Here is a 19,550-nt window from a genome sequence, read left to right on the forward strand (position 1 = left end):
TACAAAAAAAAAAAAAAATTGTAACTCTTCTACAATGCTTAAGCGTGTGGTTCAAACCACAAAAACTTTCCTAGTAACATCCAGGGAAGGGAAAAAGACCTTTTTATGCTGTCATCCTAAATGGAAATGTCTCCTCTGAAGAGGAGCTGAACGAATAGCATCATGATCCTCCTGTTTCCTTGCAAGGTAACAGAAAGAGAGTTGAAGTCTGGAGGTGCCAACACGCAGGTGACCGAGAAGAACAAAAAGGAGTACATAGAGAGGATGGTCAAGTGGCGGGTGGAGCGTGGTGTGGTGCAGCAGACCGAGGCTTTGGTGAGGGGCTTCTATGAGGTAAGACCCCAGGTGGCCCAGGAAAGCAGCCCATGGTGCTTTGCAGTTGAGCCCGAGTTGCCAGAACTCAATAGCTCAGAGCAAAGAGAAAAAAGCAAGAGAGGCAAGGTTTATAGTCTCCTGCCCAGAGGGGGTGGAGCATCTAGCTGGGTTGGATGGATGGAGGGCCAGACTTCTCCATGAACACATGTCTGACAAGCCCTGTTGGAAGTTAAAATATTCTCAGTAAAGTGTCATTGATTTGGTCCTGCTGTACCAGGTGAGGGTACAGCCAGTGTTTCTTGTGTGGCTATGTGGATGTGGCATTTCCTTCAGTCCACCAAAACAAAGAAAGCAAAGCAGAAGTGTGGGGAGTAATAGTCACTCCTGCAGGGTGTCTGTTTTGTTGAAGCCTTGCTGTCTGTCATATCATTATGCTGAGCAGTAAACTGAGAAGAGAGACAGCTGCGAGACTCCCCATGACCAAAAATGATGTCTTTATACTTCAGTTTAGAAATTCAGTTGAGAAGTTTATCATCTAATTTATTGTCCACTACTTGTTGGTCCAAAGCAGGCAGCACTGGAGACGTTCAGTTGAGCCTGGCACATCTGGCAGAAGATGTAAGCCATAGCACAGACAGAGCTCTAACCAACAAGCCCTGCCCAACCCTTAGAAAGAAGAGCAAAGAAACAGGAAGGAAGAGGGAAAGGAAGGGAACCGCAAGAAATGAGCAATCATTCCATGAGAAAGACAGGCAGTTGAACTTGAAAACTGAAATGTGACTTCAGAAAATCAAGTCGGGATTGTGTGTGAAATCAGGAAGGATCTGGGATTTTCCCTCTGTTCCCAGCCCACGAAGGACTCTATTCTAAAATGCTAGCTCAGTGACTACTGCTGGGGCTTCTATAAGAAAAAGCACATACTGGGCATCTTCTAGGCATCAGGAATCCATTTCTCACAATCATAGAGGTGAGCAAGTCCAAGATCAGGACACTGGCAGATTCAGTGGCTGGTAAGGGCCAGTTTCTGCAGAGGCAGCTTCTTGCCTCATGTCAGTGGAAAGGACAAGGACTGTGTGCATCTTCTCTAAGGGCTCTAACCCTATCTCAGGGCCTCATATCTAACTGCCTCTTTTTTTAAAAGAATTTTGAAATTATAATACAATTACATCATTTAAGGCTCCAGAGAGCTGGGGATAAAGATTATAACACATGAGTAGGATGGGAGGGATCCCCTGCTATGATTTTGAATTTTAAAGTGACTGCATGTTAAAGGCAATTTATAAATGATACCTTCCCAACCTGACAGGCAGCATAGAAACCATGACTATAACCTGATTGCGTGTTGATATTACTGTCTTCCAGGTGGTAGACTCAAGGCTCGTCTCGGTGTTTGATGCTAGGGAACTGGAACTGGTGATTGCTGGTACTGCCGAAATCGACCTGAATGACTGGAGGAATAACACTGAGTACCGGGGAGGTGAGCTAGCAGCACTTTTGGTAACATGAGTTTTAAGGAAAAATTATTGAAATAAATTGATACAGTGTAAAATTGGCCATCCTAAAATAAACCATTCAGTAATATTTAGTACATTCAAATTTTTGTGTAACAATGACCTCTACCTGGTTCTAAAATACTGTCATCATCTAAAGGAAGGCTTGTACCCATCAAGAAGTTGTCCTCCACCCGTGTCCATCTTTCAGACACCTGGCATTCATAAATCCCATTTCTGTGGACTTACCAATTCTAGAAATGTCCTATAAATAACTGTCATACAAAATATGGTCCCTGTGTCTGCCTTCTTTAACTTTATGTAATTTTTTAAGATTCATCCACGTTCTGGCATGTTCTAGCATTTCATTCCTTCATATAGCTAAGTAGTAGTCCATCACACAGTTCATCAGAGTCATTATCACTATTTACAGTGCTGGGGATTAAACTTAAGACCTGGTGCTTCCTCAGCAAATTCTGTATCACTAATGAACAACCTGAGCCCTGTTTATCACTGTTTTAAGCCTCCAAATGTTTATCCTTACTTCAGGACAAGACACTTATTTGCACAGCTTCTAAATGAACTTCTTTCAGACAACAGTAATCCCTGGTGTGGCTATGTAAAGGCGCACAGACAACACACCTTCTATATGTGAGCTCATGAGTAGCCTCCACACTGTCAGAGAAACATCTCTTGCTTCCTGTAGAATTTTAGCCTTCTTTGCCTCAGTCTATGTTTGCTTCCACAGAGTTCTCTCTCTCTCTCTCTCTCTCTCTCTCTCTCTCTCTCTCTCTCTCTCTTCATAATTTAAAAATTATTTACTGTAAGTCATTTGTGAGCTTTCCTTTGGTCTGCATCAAAATGAATCAAATTCTAAACCTCTCATCTCTGTCTCTGTTTATATTCTATCCTCCATTTCTTAACAATACAAATTGTGATTCTTACAATATGAATATTTCATGTTGACTATAGGGAATATTGTCCCAGAACATCTGACGCTTTAGACTCGTCATCTACAGTAGAAAAAGAATGTGACCATATATGTAAATTTGAATGTCTTTCTTTCTTATTTGTTTGTTTGTTTGTTTGTTGATTGAGATGCAGTATCACTATATAGCCTTGGCTGGCCTGGAATTCAATATGTAGAATAATCTGGCCTCAAACTCACAAAGACCCACCTGCATCTGCCTCCTAAGTTTTGCATGTCCCACCACACCTGGCACTAACTAAATTTTTTAATAGCCCTATTAGAAAAAGTATAAACAAGCAATTGTCTTTTAATTTAATGTAATACCAAAATACCATTTCAACATGGGATTAGCATAATTAATTAATGCAAATATCATTTTCATCAGACCAGACCACCATTGTCCCCAAAAAACACAGAAGACTTTGTTAAGAATTTAGCCACAAAAATCCTCTTTTTAGGTAAACTAGAGAGAAATCCCAACCAATATAACATAGGGGAAAAAACAAGGGTCTACCTTCCACTCTGCCTCCTTAAACCACTCAGCTGCAAAACCCTTTTGGGACTTCCATGCAGGTCTATTAAGAAAACTGCTGACCTAAGTATTCTGCTGAACCAGTAAGACTCCTAGTGTCCCAGCATCCCCCTGACTCCCAGGCTCTACAGATACCCATCTGTGTTAGCTCACTTCCTGATATCTCATGTTTTTCTCATTTTCATTATTTATTTCCTCTGCTAAGAATGTCCTCTCTCTTTGCTGTACTACACAAATGCATCCTATGCTAAATTCAAACCCTGCTTCCTTCACGAAGCTTTCTCAGTTTCCACCTATATTATCTCCCCTCTCTTTGAATGCCTCTTCCCTTGTCATGAATGGAGGTCATTTCTCTAGATGGTTTCTTGCAAGCCTAGCCTCCTCGATGATGCCTTAAAGCAGCTCTCCAGCCCAGGCATGACTCAGGGAACAACTGTGTGATGGGTACAGGCTTTTCTTTTGGGGCAGTCATAACTCCTGGGAACCTGTCATCTTCAGCCAGGTTTACATGTTACTTCTATCTGTTCTTAAACCCTAGACTCTCCTGTGTTACACTGTTGCCAAGAGCTAAGACATCAGAACAAAGAAAACATAGATGGTCTGACTTTGTAGAGCCTTTTGTTCTTTACTTACATTCATATAAGGCTGGGATATTTTAGGTTGTATTCCAATTGTTTAAATAAATACTAAACACCTCAGAATGAACTTCTCAAACACCCAGTTCTTTTGTAAAATTGCTATAATCAAAATCTTCTTGTTTTAAAACTTGACCAAGTTATATAAATTAGTTTAGACCTGCCTATCTAAATGTCATTATCAGCAAAATCAAAAGTCTTCAAGTTACGGTTCAGTTAACACATCTGTTTCTTCCTTCTTTCCTCACATCCTCTTTCTCCCCACCACCACCTCTTTTTTTAACCAGGTTATCACGATGGCCATCTTGTGATCCGCTGGTTCTGGGCTGCAGTAGAACGGTTCAATAATGAACAGAGATTGAGGTTACTTCAGTTTGTGACAGGAACATCAAGTGTGCCCTATGAAGGCTTTGCAGCTTTGCGGGGAAGCAATGGACTTCGGCGGTTCTGCATAGAGAAATGGGGGAAAATTACATCTCTTCCCAGGTACACAGCTCCCACCAACCTTCATGAACTTACCTCAGCAGCAAAGCATGCTTCACTATTTGAGTTCGGGAGATCATCTTTTAAGATAGAATATTTGCTTGTCGCTCAAAGTATTATTTTTTGAGTTACTAGTTAAAAAGTAAGTAAGGTGTCTCTAAGACTTGAATTGAGATGATATTCTTAGTGAAGTGTTAATTGTTGATCATATTTGGACTGTAAGGTCCATTTGCCAGTAATGGCAGACTGCCCAATCGATGCAAAACTCAATTTAAATACTCTTTAGAGGAATATCTAACATAGAGGATGGAGAAGGCAAAGTCATTATTGTAAAAATGCTAGAAACCCAAAGTAACCCCTCCAAATATAGCATATATCTATAGCACAAACTTGATACTTCATAGGATAGTTAGTTATTTGTATATACATTGTATTTTTTCCAATGAGTTTTAAAATATGTGGGGATGGGATCATGTATATTCCTGAGTTTCTACAGTGATTTCTACACAGTACTCTATCAAAAACCTATTGTGGTTTAAATTTTTTAAAAAGGCAATTTAAATTTTCTACCCTTGAGTTTCAATGCCAAGACTTCCTTAGTCCTTTTTATTCCACTTGGGTAGCATGTTCTTGGTCAATAAAATAAGGATTACTAGAAATACTTCTGGATAGGCATTCTAGTAATAAATACTACTTTAACAAACGTAATAAAATATGGATTCTTTGGTAGTTAGAATGAGAATAGCCCTCATGAGCTTATATGTTTGAGTGTTTGTTCCCTAGTTAGTGGAATGGTTTGGAAAGGATTAGGAGGTGTGGCCTTGTTGGAGGAAGTGTGTCACTGGAGTGGGCTTGGCAGTTTAAAAGGCCCACACTAGGCCCAGTTGCACTCTCTGTCTCTGCCTGCTGCCTGCAGATCAGGAAATAAAACTCTCAGCTACAGCTACAGCACCATGTCTGTCTGATTCCCACCATGTTGATCATGGACTAACCCTCTAAAACTGTAAGCAAGGCCCCAATCAAATGCTTTCTTTTATAAGAGTTACCTTTATCATGGTGTCTATTCACAGCAATTGAACAGTGACTAAGACAGATTCCCATTATCATCTTTTCATATTTCCTAATTACAAAAGATATATATATATGATACAGATCTGTCTCTACATAGCCATCTATGTTAGTTGGATTTCCATTACTGTACCAAATTTTTTGATAAATTAATTTAAAAAGAGGAAAGGTTATTTTGACTGTTTTAGTCCATGATGGATTGGCCCTGGTGCTTTGGGTACATACATCATGATGGGAGAGTATAGTGGGAAAAATCTTGTTTACCTCATGCCTAGGAGAGAGGGGTAGGGCAGAAGAAGAGGAAGAGGAGGGAGAAAAGGAAAGATAAAAGAGAAAAATAGTCAAGGGTCTGGGGAAATTTCCCTAATGACCTAACTTCCTCCCACTAGGCTCCACATCTTAAAAGTCCCATTGTTCCAAATAACTGTTGAAATCAAGCATTTGACACATAGGCCTTCAGGGAGTGTGCTATATACAAGCTACAGCAGTACCAAAACACCTCTGCTAAATCAATGTAATTTTCCCAAATTTCTTGTTTTCCTGAGGACAGTTCACATGATGTTGATGAGTGTTGAGTGATTCTGTTCCTGAGAAGAGCTGACCAAATATCTGCTCACCTCAGATAGGGAACTGGAAGCAGTCCAAAATAATGATACCACCAAAGTCCACCTTTGTGAACCAATAACATTTATTGGAGATTTTAGAGACATATGGGTGAGAGGTTACTGACTGGAGCAGAAATGACTCAGACAGGTGCATCACCTGAAACACATCCCAGAATGGCTCACCAAAGCTAGAAATGTGGAGTGCACAGCCTTCATGCTGCTCAGTAGGCTGCAGAGCAGGCTGTTGCAGGCAGTTCAGTTAGTCTGAACCTCTTGAGAGCATCTTCGGGGCATCTTGGCTGACCTGAGGGCATCTCTCAGCAGCCCTTACCTTTACATGCAGCTTTTAAATTGTATACTTCCTGAGTTTTAAGTATTTTCCCTGCAACAGTGAATGAATAATCTCCCTTTAGAATTTGAATTTGATGTTTTTTTTTCCCAAGACAAGGTTTCTCTGTGTAGCTTTGTGCCTTTCCCGGAACTCACTCTGTAGCCCTGGCTGGCCTTGAACTCACAAAGATCCACCTACCTCTGCCTCCTGAGTGCTAAGATTAAAGGCATGTGCCACCACCGCCCAGCTTTAATTTGATTTTTTTATCAAAATATAATTATATGATTTCCCTCCTTCCGTTTCCTTTCTCCAACCCTCCCATATCCCACGTCTCTCCCTCCCAGCTTCATGACTTCTTCTTCTTTCTTACATATATACATATATATATACATGTATATATATCACATATATGTAGAAATATAACCTCCTGAGTTCATTTAGTGTTTCCTGTTATGTACATGATTTCAGGGCTGACCGCTTGGAATTAATAAATTAGAAGTCTCGGGTTGGGGATTTAGCTCAGTGGTAGAGTGCTTGCTTAGCAATCTCAAGGCCCTGGGTTCGATCCTCAGCTCTGGGGGGGTGGGGAGGAAGGACTTCAGAACAGTATGTGCGGGCGGTGGTGGCGCACACCTTTAATCCCAGCACTCGGGAGGCAGAGGCAGGCGGATCTCTGTGAGTTCGAGGCCAGCCTGGTCTCCAAAGTGAGTTCCAGGAAAGGCGCAAAGCTACATAGAGAAACCCTGTCTCGAAAAACCAAAAAAAAAAAAAAAAAAGAAGAAGTCTCATCCCTGGGGAAAACTAATTCTTCCTCTCTCAGCAGTCCTTAGTTGCATACAGTTCTTTGTCTGGGGCTAGGGCTGGAGGCTTCCTCACTCGGTGTCTACTGGTATTGTTCTTATTCAGATCTTAGCTGCCCTCCAAGATAGAATGTTTTGTTTTAGAGAAAATTGCTGCCTGACAGTGAGAACTAGTAAATATTCGTAACTGCTTAACAACAAGTAGTTGAGTAGTTCTCAGGCTGGCCTACACAGTTCTGGTCAGCAGCACATCTTCAGCCCGAAACATATCTCATAACTCCACCGAGAGCCAAAAAACCTGGAAGACACATCTAACTTCATATTAGATTCTACAGTGAAATTTTGGAAACATCCCACTTTTATTTTAGGAAAGCATAGTTTGCGCCATCATTTAATAATAGCTTACCCCATAAGTCTGCAGCATGAGGAGGAGGCGAGATGCAAGACATCTGCCCATAAGAACTGACAGTAGAAGGAAATACAGACCAGAGATAAATAATACAACCTAAGGGAGAATCGGGAAATTCAAGGTGCTTAAAGCAGTGCGATGTGAGAATGATTCATGATCTTAATCCTGCGTGAGCTACTCAGAGAAAATGCTTCAAAGAAACTGGCCTTTGGTGGGTATTAAAGGATAGAGAGGAGGGAATTGTAGGCTAAGTAGGTAGCATGACCCAGTCCTGGACTGAGAAAACACCAACATACACTCAGGAAGACATACTGAGTCCGGAGAAATGTCCAAGGATGGGATGATTAATACTGACTAGTTGGGAATTTGAATCACCTAAAAGACATACATCTGGGCATGTGAGGAAGTTTCTAGATAGGGTGACTAAGGTAGAAAGGCCCACCCTAAATATGTGTGGTGTCATATATTGGCCGGGGTCATGGATTGAATTTTTAAAAAAGACAGTGAGCTGAGAGAGAGTGTTTATCTCCCTGTGTCTTGATTATGGATGCCCTAACGGCCCTCCCTCTCATACTCCTACTACCGTGTAGACTGTACCTTTAACCTGAGTCAAGATCGACCCTCCCATCCTTAATTTCTATGGTCAGATGCTTTGTCACAGCAAGAGAAAAGAAACTGATACCCAGAGGTTGTGAAGGGAACGCCACTGTGGTAGGACACCTTCTGAAGTCTCCGCTCTAGTCTTCAGGAAATAAGCCACTGCTCTTGTTACTAAGGAGACACAGAATGCATGCAATATACATATTTTCTCTGAAGTATATATTATACTGTTGGCTCACACAAAGTGTTCTTAAGGAAGACATTGGATTTCAAATAGGACTTCATGTCAAAGCCAATGAGATGCAGGCCTTGGAGAAAATTTCGCGTAGAAAACAAGGCTTCCCTGAGATAGAAAAGCACTAAGAAGTACACACCTCTAAGAAAACAATGAAAATGACTTAATAATCACTCCTAACCACAACTTCTGAAAAATCCAAGAACCTAAAAAATGTTACCTCAGGATAGAATAAAAGACATAACATATGAATACCCAAAACTATATATAGTTCATGAAGTCCTGGTCAGGCCACTGACCAGTGACCTGGTCCCCACCTTGAGGAAGTGGCCTGGAGCTGCTTTCTTCAGATCTCTCCCTACAGAAAGGAAGAGCAAGCCAGGCCCAGTGGTAGAGAGCTGTAGTCCCAGCCCGAGGGAGGCTGAGATGGAAGGAAGACAAGTCCCCAGTGAGCCTGGGCTTTATGATGGTTTGCAGAACAGCCTGAAACTTTGTCTCAGAAAAAAGAGGGGGAAAGGAAGAGGCAGAGGAAGTGAAGGAGGAGGGAGAGGAAGAGGAGGAGAAAATAAAAGACAACAGTTTCCTCAATGAATGTTCCAAGTAGTGTCACAGAAAAGAAAAGAAAAAACTCTAAGTCCAATTAATTGCCTCTGAAAAAGCACATGAAGTTTAAAAAGACATTGAATATCATGGTTCCTAGGATACAATTTTCTGGTGAAGAAACTTCATATGATACTGTGGGTGAAACATGAAAAAAGTGGTAATGGTCAGTGGGTTGAAATTCATTGAGACGTGAAACTAAGATGTTAAACTCATTGTCTACATGGGCTTGGCTACTACAGTCTGGAAGAGTATTTGAAAAGGGAAGTTTAAACAAAAATGCCAGAGTCTGTGTGTGTGTGTGTGTGTGTGTGTGTGTGTGTGTGTGTGTGTGTGTAAACAAAAATGCCAGAGTCTGTGTGTGTGTCTGTGTGTGTCTGTGTTTATCTGTGTGTGTCTCTCTCTGTGTATCTGTGTGTGTGTGTGTGTGTGTGTGTAAACAAAAATGGCAGAGTCTGTGTGTGTGTGTGTCTGTGTGTGTCTGTGTGTGTGTGTGTAAACAAAAATGCCAGAGTCTGTGTGTGTGTTTGTGTGTGTCTGTGTTTATCTGTGTGTGTCTCTCTCTGTGTATCTGTGTGTGTGTGTGTGTGTGTGTGTAAACAAAAATGGCAGAGTCTGTGTGTGTGTGTCTGTGTTTTTCTGTGTGTGTTTCTCTCTGTATATCTATGTGTGTGTGTGTGTGTGTGTGTGTGTGTTTGAGTGTTGTATGTGGAATATGTATGAAGTGAGAAGTGTGCCACTATGTGTCAGAGAAGGTTATTAGTTATTGTCTATTACTCTCTGCCTTATTCCCTTGAAACAGGGTTTCCCATTGAACTGAAAACTTGTCATTTCAGTGAGGCTAGCTAATGAGCTGGCTCCAAGAATCTTACCCACAATGCTGTGCATCTGCAGCCACAGCAAGCTTTTATGTGGATTCTGAGCATTCCTACTCAAGTCCTCATACTTGTAAAACAAATGTTCTTACTGCGCCACTCCCTAGTCCCCCAAATATTAAATAAATGTAATTAGTGCAAGTTCAGAGTATTAAAAGGAACAGAAGAACTGTCTAGATCTCTGATTTTCAAACTGTTCAAACCATAAGTCACAGAAAGAAACATCCTCTACATCACCACATTCATATAAGAATACATATATGTTTATTTGTGTGTATATATGAAAATTCCTTACACCAGATTTTACTCTTATTCCCTGCAATGTACACTGCATTCTACCCACTATAACTTATTAAAATAAAAATAGTAGGCAGATTCCATAAGTTAAATGATATATATGGCTCTTGTAATCTTTCTACCCCATAGATCCATGAGCCTTGTGGGAAGGGATTTGATGAAGACACCCCATTTAGAACTGAGTAGTCTTTATACATTGTCCAGTTTGGGGCCTCTGTGTTAATTCCCATATCTACTACAAGACAAGCTTCATTGTACGAGCCAGAGGGGATGGATGATGCTACAGAGCAGTATCTTCCAAGAACAACAGAACTGATACACATATGAATTCACAGAGACTGTCAGCACACACAAGACTTGCACAGGTTCAAATCAGATGTAGTCCCATCACTGAGATGGGAAATAGACATGGGTCCCAACTCTACCCAAGAAGCTATTTGCCATACCAGCTGGCAAAGGGAAAATCGGTTTCCTCCAATGAAGTGTCACTGGGTATATCAATGATACTCAAGGAGAGGTCCCATGCCCAAGACAAATTCCATAGGGTTATTTGGTGGGGGGTCATTTTATTTTGTTTGGGTAATATTTTTATTGGGTTTTTGTTTGTTTTGATTTTTGTTTCTGTAGATTTTTTCAAAGAGGGGGAGAAAAATAATATAAGGTTGTTTTGGTAGAGAGATGGGGAGGATCTGGGAAGAGTTAGGGTTAGGGGAAGGAGCACCTGAGCCAGTCAGTTCAGTGAGAAGTAGGAGAGTACCCATTTGAATGGGGCTGTAGACAGGCAGTGGAAGATGATTTTCATGAAGAGAAGATATAAACTGTATAGCTGGATTCACTACTAACCCTCCTTTATTTGGTTTTATCAACTTGAATGTGTGTCCAGAGAATGTGAACAAGACTTTCTTTGGCACTGTACCGGTTAACATTTTGATTGATAAGTTGGAAAAAATGAGAGGATTCAGAGAAATCAGCTGTGTAGATGACTATAAGAATAATCAGTGAACTCACTAGCACAACCCAAATCCCAAACCACCCTGAAATTCTACACCTTTAAGTTGACTTGAACAGAGTAAAATTTGAATGTTCTCCATCCTGTGCATGGAGATCCTGTGGAGTTCAAAACATTGGATATGAAGTACAAGTGATTTTTACATCTCAGTAAATCATGTGAAAAGAGATAAGGTCTTAAGTCACCATAAGTTCAATACAGCTCCTAAAATAATTATCACAATCATAGTTTTTAAAGAGACTTTTCTCAGGAGGCAGAGGCAGGCAGATCTCTGATTTCAAGGACAGCCTGGTCCACAGAGCAAGTTCCAGGACAACCAGGACTATGCAGAGAAACTCTGTCTCCAAAAGAAAATAAATAAACAGGCTCTTATATTGAAATATGATTCACAGTATAAAAGGAGTTTAATAGTGTTTTGTTTTTTAAGTGCACACAGCATGGGTTATTATTCCCATTTCATAGGTGAGAAAACTGAGATCCAAAAAGATTAGCTAACTTTCTGTGGGAGTCCAGCTCCAACCTGCTCCCACCTTTAGAAGGGTGCTTAGATGGAGGAGAGAGGAATTAAGAAATGATAGATAGAGAGACCTAGATGACAAGAAGAAAGACAGAAACACAAGATAGCTTCAGGAGGGCCTGGGTGAACACCCAGCAGCCTCTTCATTTATTTAAAAGGGCTTTTTATAATATGTCAATGGGACAGGCAAAAGACCTCCCCCTTGCAAGATCAAAGCACACCATACAGCCAAGTGTAGACCTTTCCAAACACCTAGTAAACACACCTGTGACCAAATCATCTCCTTACATCAGCCCTGCTGGGAAAGCAAGCTCAGATTCTCTGACCCTGAGTAATTTGTCTCTAGGAAGCCTCTGTGGGCTCCCACACTTTCCAACATCATAAAGTTAACAAGCAGCTAGCCTGGAGTCAGAATAGGGGTCTCCCAAATCTCGGCTCCCTGCATGCTACACTAACCAACACATGCCTCACTACATAGTCCAATATACAAGCAATGGCAAGTAACATGCTGTAGGAACCACACCCAGAACCAGGCATGGTGGTACAGGTCTTTAATCCCAGCACTTGAGAGGCTGAGACAGGTAAATCTCTGAGTTTGAGACCAGCCTGGTCTACAAAGCAAGTGTCAGGACAGCCAGAACTACACAGAGAAACCCTGTCTTGAAAATAAACAAACAAACAAACAAACAAAAAGACCATGCCTGTAGTATGAGGAGCATACTGGAACACTGAGTCTAACTGAATTCATTGTGGATACTAACTAGACCTTATCTAGGGAATTAAGAAGGCCGTTGAAGAACCCAACAGAAGCAGCCAAGGAAGACACTGAGCATTCAGAGTGTGTGCTGCTCTCTAATGCCGTTTATTCCCCCAAAGTATATTCATAGAATTAATATGGTTCTAATTACTTTCTAAATAAGAGATTCTTTTTTACATTTACACTCACAAAAAAAAAAAAAAAATGACCAGAGGATGAAAACCTAGATGTCGGTCATATCTTGCTTCAGGATGATTCACCTAGGACCAAAAGCATACTTGGGTCTTACTCTACCATCTAATTATATCAGCCACATTCCAGTGGGTAGACTACTGTCTGCCTTTCTAAACACCAAGAAAAGCACTGTAATCCTTGCCCTGTCCAATTCTCTGAGTTTGCTTTTAATTTCAAATATTATAATAGTAACTAAAGCATTTCAGTTGTCTTCTTTTGAAGTGATCTGGGCCTTCCTGACACTTAGGTAAACACAGAACTCTGCTAATATCTATTTATTTCATATTTTCTCCCAATCAAGTCCTTAAAGCCTACACTCAGATATTGTGTTGTCTTATGCAGACATCTGGGGTTTGAAGCAGAGGGAGACAGGCAGGACAGGGTAGGGTCGAGTGAACACAGGGTAAAGAGGGAGCTGTTGCCAAAAGCAGGATTGGATGCTGGTAGACAACACACCAATGCTCTCATCAGACTCTCCCTCAACAGAAAACTTCATTCATCCTTTTCTTCATCTTCCAAAGAATCTGCATTGTCTCAATTGCTGAGCCCCTACAGTGTCCTGACACTCTAATTTATGTAATTCAGAACACAGGTATAGATTATAAACACTTCCCCAGATCTTGTGATTCAAATACTTAATGTGCCAAATAAAATTCTAATGAGAAGTTTACTTTTATTTTCTGGGTTTGTTTTGTTTTAGCTCAGTGTCTTTTTCTGTGCTTGTTGATATATAAACACTACTTCAACATACCACTCACCCAACCTGGGAGAAAAAGGCATAAAATTAACTTCCAGCTGTACCAATATACTCTTTTCCCTGCTTGGCCAAAGGACCAGCATCAAGTTTCCATAGAAACAAAGAATTCCTGGCAGGAAACAGCTCCTAGAGAAGAATCTGTGTGGTTATGCCTCTCCACTCATTGCTGGATATCCACATAGGTGTTTCCTATACCATGAGTTGTTATCCATGAATTAGGGAAGACATTGCAAGTCTAAGACAGACACTGACAAGTGTGGGCCTACAGAATGAAGCCCAGACTGAACAAGGCTGCAGGGATTGCAATGGTGGGAAGATACCCCAGGCTTGATGGAGGACTGTCTCAGAAGCTCAGATATTCTTGTGAGTGGGGTACTTAAGCTTCAGTTGATATATGTTCTTCTGGTACTGAGGAGTTAAACCTATTTCTAGAGCACCCCTGATGTGGAGAATTGGATCTCAGAATTCCAGAGCATTATTAGCTCTTCAACAAGGCCCAGAACTCAGAGCTAGGCAAGGATGCTTAGGAATGATCCGTTGGCACTAATGATGTTTCTGCCTCTTTCATATTTAAACTTCAAATCAGTATAATAGCCATTGGCTTTCTATTGTGGTTATAATATAGTGTAGTTTTCTTACAAATAACAATTAATTGTTTCTGGTTCTTCAATTTCCTGAACTTGTCATGTCTCAATGGTCATGGTTTACCATTTGCAGTGTTTTGTGATTGTCCTAAATCATTGTCTGGCCTGCTTTGATTCCCCTTTAAAGTTGTTGATGTATCCAGAAGCAGTCCTTAAAATACTCTGACCAGTATTTTCTCCCCCATTTAGGGCACACACATGCTTCAATCGATTGGATCTCCCACCATATCCTTCGTACTCCATGTTGTATGAAAAGCTGTTAACGGCAGTAGAAGAAACCAGCACCTTTGGACTAGAGTGAGGAAGTGGAACTTTGCCTGACACTGTCCTGAACAGTGCCGCCAACCTTTCTGGGATGACTTCCTCTCCCTCCTTTGACTTTGGTATTCCATGATTTTTATTTCAAAGCAAATTAGAATTGGCAAAAGCTGTGCATGAAGAATTGCCTTCTTCTAAGATCTAATCTTCAGGCTTATCTCCTCTGTTTCCAATGAACTGCTAGCCTGTATGCAATACTACAAAAGAGCTGTCTCAAGGTCTGTGCATACCTCCACATACCTCCATTCCTAACAGTGAAATACGAGTGCAAGTTATGCTACACTTGACGAAATGGTAATAAATGTTTACTTCCATTTCTATCATTTAAGGATAATTTGAGTTGTAAGCATTCCATGCTTTTAATATGCCCATGACTTCCAAGCAGAACCACCATTTTTCATAATTTCTAACCATTTCCAGACCTAGGAGCTAACTGATTTTTTTCCTCTCTATCTCTGCATTTCCTATGCATTCTATCCATTCAATGGACAGCCAAGGCCACACAGAAATTTTTTTTCTTCATTCAACTCATGATTCATATGTGGCATCAATCCCATCATCCGAAACTAGCCTAGACATATGGTGCAAATAAGGAACTTCCAGCGATTAACAGCAGCAAGAAAATAAAAGTTATCAGTAAGTCCAATGGTTATAAGGACTATTAACTCAACTTGAGAAAAGCATGGTGGGGGAAGCACCCTAGTGAACACTCACCACACAAGAAGCACAAACTTGTGCACCATGTTCAAGGAGGAAATCTTAATTGCTGTGGATTGAAGAACGACCCTTTAACTCCAATTTTGTTAAACAGAAAGTGATAAAGCAAACAGGAAAAAGAACAGGACATATGACATTTATTTAAATACATGAATTTTGTTTAATCTATTCTCACACACATAGTCCAAATAGATCTCATGGCTTTTGTTTGAAGCCAGGTTTCTTTACTTGACAAGTAAACCTTTGTTTCTTTTTTACCTTTGATACTTTTCTCATTCTTTTTTCTTTTCTTTTTTAATCATGGTCTTCACATCCTGTCACATCTGATGTTCACAGAAACACATAAGGAGCTGCAGAGAGTGACGGTGCTTGTTAGGGACCACAGGCAATATAAACTTCTCCATCATCCATAGCAACTTTTCGAAGACACACTAACTCGTGTCCAAAAAACCCATTTTTTTAGCATTTAACAAAATATCTAAGAAAATGTGTTTTTAGGAAAACAATTTCAGGCTCCACAAACAGCCTGACATCTTGATTACATTTGAGATAAACCTAACCATAATGGTCATTTGCTATTTTTGTAACCATGTTACCCATGTTGTCTGAAATATGACACAGATGAAAGTGTTTTTCTTCACTGGGAAAAAGAAAAGCTAAAGAGACTCACCTTTTAAATACCCATTGTTGTAGTCAACAAGTTAAAACAAGGGGGAAAGTCTGCGAATGTAAAGTTAACTTAAAATGAAGCCATGGCTCATGGCTCATTACACCAGTGTATTATGTCCTGCACTCTTAAATAAAATATTTTCTTAGTAAAAATTGTTCACAATTCCAAGCACTCCTTGCTCCTGTATATCTGTTGTCAAACAGGAAGTATATGTAACAGAAACTTAGCTTTCTATTGTTGTCTAAATCAAGGTTTTCCTAAAAGTGGAGTGTAAGTTGTATGATAGACAGCTTAGGAATGGGTAAAATTTGGTCCTGTTTCAGTATCTGAAAACAGTGAATTCCAATGAAGCTGTTCTTTACTAATGAAATCGGAACTAAAGGTCTAATAAAATCACTTTCAATAAATATTGAACCCCTTAACCAGCATATTTAGAATTCATCTTATACATACACAAAAACTTGTTTATTCAAGCATTCAACGTTTTTTAGCACTTGCCATACGTTGAAAAGGAGGAAGTTGTTCAAAAGTAGAAAGCAGCTCCTGAGAGACTTGCAATTTATAAAAATGAGACAATCTATAAATTAGTTTACTATTTAGTCTACCAACATACAAAAGGCACAAGTTATCTTAGAAATTTCATGTGAATAAGAAACTCAGATAAATGTTTGGGGATTTGTTTGTTTGTTTGTTTTTGGTTTTGCTGATTTTTAGTTATACCTCTAACCTAATGCCAGGCTCTACATAAATCCCAACAAGCATGCATAATAGCAATAGTATTTCTATTTTTTTAAGATTTATTTATTTATTATCTATACAGTGTTCTGCCTTCATTTATGCCGGCATGTCAGAAGAGAGCAGCCAATCCCACTATAGATGGTTGTGAGCCACCCTGTGGTTGCTGGGAATTGAACTCAGGTCCTCTGGAAGAGCAGTCAGTGCTCTTAACCTCTGAGCCATCTTTCCAGTCTCAGCAGTAGTATTTTTAATATAACCTTTTTAGTAATTATTTGAGAATGTTTACAATGTATTAAAATCATATTCATCCAACACTCTTCTCCCTAACTGCTTCTAGATCCACTCCTCAGCCTTCAGTCCCTTCTCAATTTCATGCCCTCTTTTCCTTTATAACCCATGGAGTCCAATTTGTGCTGTCAATAAACATGTGAGGCCATCCCCTGGACGATATAGACATACCTTGTATGTAAAAAAAAACAAAAAACAAAAAACTGACTCTCATAGCTGGCATGCAGTGACACACACCTTTAATCCCAGCACTTAGGAGGCAGAGGCAGGTGGATCTTTATGAGTTGGAGGCCAGCCTGGTCTACAGAATGAGTTCTAGGACATTCAGAGCTATATAGTGAGACTGTTTTGAAAAAAGAAAGAAGGAAGAAAGAAAATTGACTCTCAAAAGTCATAAGTTGCCAATAGCTCCTTAGCCATGGTTAGGGGCCTTATGAAGCCTTCTCCAAATAGCAATAGTATTTTAGAAAAGTGAAAAATGGCATCAATACCAGCACCAAAGTTACTGAATGTAAGACTTGCTTCAGAGAGAGAGCCCAACATATGATTTCAGCCTTGCAGAAAGGAAGCAAATCAAAAGGAGGAGCTGAGAAATTAGTCATGGAAAGACACTTTTTTAAGTCATATGTGAGACCAATTTTGAAATTACACATAATTTCAATATATATACATATAAGCATATAACTATAGGTTATATATATATATATATATATATATATATATATAACTATATGTTTATATGTATATACACTTGCACATAAGGAAATCACTGTAGAAATAATTTTTCTATTAATTTTAATGGTAGAAGATATAAATCACCTCAAATCATATCATTCTTTGGGCAACACAGATCTTTTGTGACCATATGTAATCTTGAACTTTTTTTCTCCATAAAGGCAATTGCAAAATAATCACAAGTCATAACACCCCTAAAAAAGATTTTTTTTATATCTAGTTTTATGAGTATAATATCCTTTATTGGGAGACAATATTTAGTACCATGCAGATGATAATCTCCCCAACAGAAATTGAGTCTACACAATCAGAACTAGTCTAGAACTACTGAATTCTCTCTGACATCCCGTGTACATGAGCTGGAGGACATTGTGATAATTTTTACTACCATCACTATTATAGCACAAATATTTTGGGAAAGTTAGTGAAAAAAATGAAATGCTAAATGATATTTTGGCAAGCTTTAATCATGAAAGATTTAAATATTTTCCTTTTCATAATGAAGCTACATCATTTAACAAGAATGTTTGTACAGCAAGCCGGGGAGCTGAGTTTCCATGGAGCTTCCAACAGTATGCAATCTCATCATCAGTCCATGTGCCAAGCCACATGTCTAAGATTTGGGTTCAGACAATTTCTAAGTTGCCACAAATGTTTTCCCAGTCAAGATGAAACACTTTCAAATGAAAGTAGTTAGAACTTTACATAACAAAATGTGGTGCTTTATTATTCTTGTTGTTGTTGTTGTTGTTGTTGTTATTATTACTATTATGTCTTTCAGTGTTCGTTATTAAAACTACTGCAATACTGTATCATAAATGTGCAGGATGACTATTCCAGCTATCACAAGGTCCAAAAGAGAAAGTATTATTTTCCTGTTAATGACATGTAGTTCCTTTGTTCTAGTAGATAAAAGGTGCCTAGAGGTAGTATGTAGAGTAAATATTGTTCCATTAGTCTACTTCCTGCAGCTTCCATTATCTAAGGAAATGTCCATAACAATTCTGTTTACAAGTCTTTGTTCTAGTCAATAACAGGAGATGTCCATACTACTGGGCTGATTTTGCTTACATCTACAAAAGAAATGTCACGTGATACTCAGGCCTCGCTTTCTCTTCCATCATACATCTTCAAGGAATGTCAATAAACTCACTTTGGTATGGCACCGAGTATGTTCCTTATTGCAAAGAGAAGTCTATGGTAACCCACGAAAATCTCTATCAAGCCTGTGCTCTTGATTAATAGTGTAAGCAATAAAACAACACAGAAGGATACTAGCTTCCAGGCAAACAAACCTCAGAAGAAAGTCATTATTGTTACACTTACAAATCCCTGAATAAAGGAGCAGAATTTAAAACAATTTCCTTGTACATGCCTATTAGGACTCTAGACAAACCATATGAGCTTTTTTTCATAATTGTCTTTTATGCAGAACAGGGAGACACTGGTTTATAGGAAATCCTACCTGTTAAGAAAACTTCAGACACCTCCCTCAGAGAGTTACCACTGAGAAAATGTCACAAATAACCAATGTAAACATAAGTCTTTCAAGACCTGCAAAAGACCAACCATGTGGCTTTCACTATATAAGCAGATTTGATTTATTCTTTGAGGGAAAAAAAATCTATGTTCAAAAAGGTGTGAGTAGGAACGAGAGATGGAAAACAGGTAGGTCAGTGACACATGCTGATACATTTTCACACACATGCCAGACTTAAGATTTTTCTTAACCAAAGCTAATTTTTCTCTTAGCTCATAATATATGGAAAGGAGTGGGCTATGTTATTTTGTCTTAATCTGGTCATCATCCTGAAATCAAGATTACATTTCACAGCTTCTGACTTCTGTGGACATATTTTCCACACAGTGCTACACTTGTTAATTATGTACTGTTAAAGAAAAGGTGGCATACTCAGTTGAT

At 39.4% G+C, this 19,550-nt stretch overlaps 1 protein-coding gene across 6 annotated transcripts in view; it reads left to right on the top strand.

Moving 5' to 3' along the window:
• Hecw1 (HECT, C2 and WW domain containing E3 ubiquitin protein ligase 1) overlaps nucleotides 1–16,783 on the top strand; it is a 272,667-nt gene extending 255,884 nt beyond the window's left edge. For all 6 annotated transcript variants that reach the window (XM_036187474.1, XM_036187473.1, XM_036187478.1 and 3 more), the window contains 4 exons: nucleotides 187–333; nucleotides 1,678–1,792; nucleotides 4,230–4,428; nucleotides 14,353–16,783. In XM_036187474.1, the coding sequence (XP_036043367.1) occupies nucleotides 187–333; nucleotides 1,678–1,792; nucleotides 4,230–4,428; nucleotides 14,353–14,464 (573 nt within the window). In that variant the 3' untranslated portion in view covers nucleotides 14,465–16,783. The remainder of the gene's footprint in view (nucleotides 1–186; nucleotides 334–1,677; nucleotides 1,793–4,229; nucleotides 4,429–14,352) is intronic.
• Nucleotides 16,784–19,550: the final 2,767 nt, after the last annotated feature.

This window comes from Onychomys torridus, chromosome 5 (assembly GCF_903995425.1).
Source record: "Onychomys torridus chromosome 5, mOncTor1.1, whole genome shotgun sequence".
Classification (NCBI taxonomy): domain Eukaryota; kingdom Metazoa; phylum Chordata; class Mammalia; order Rodentia; family Cricetidae; genus Onychomys; species Onychomys torridus.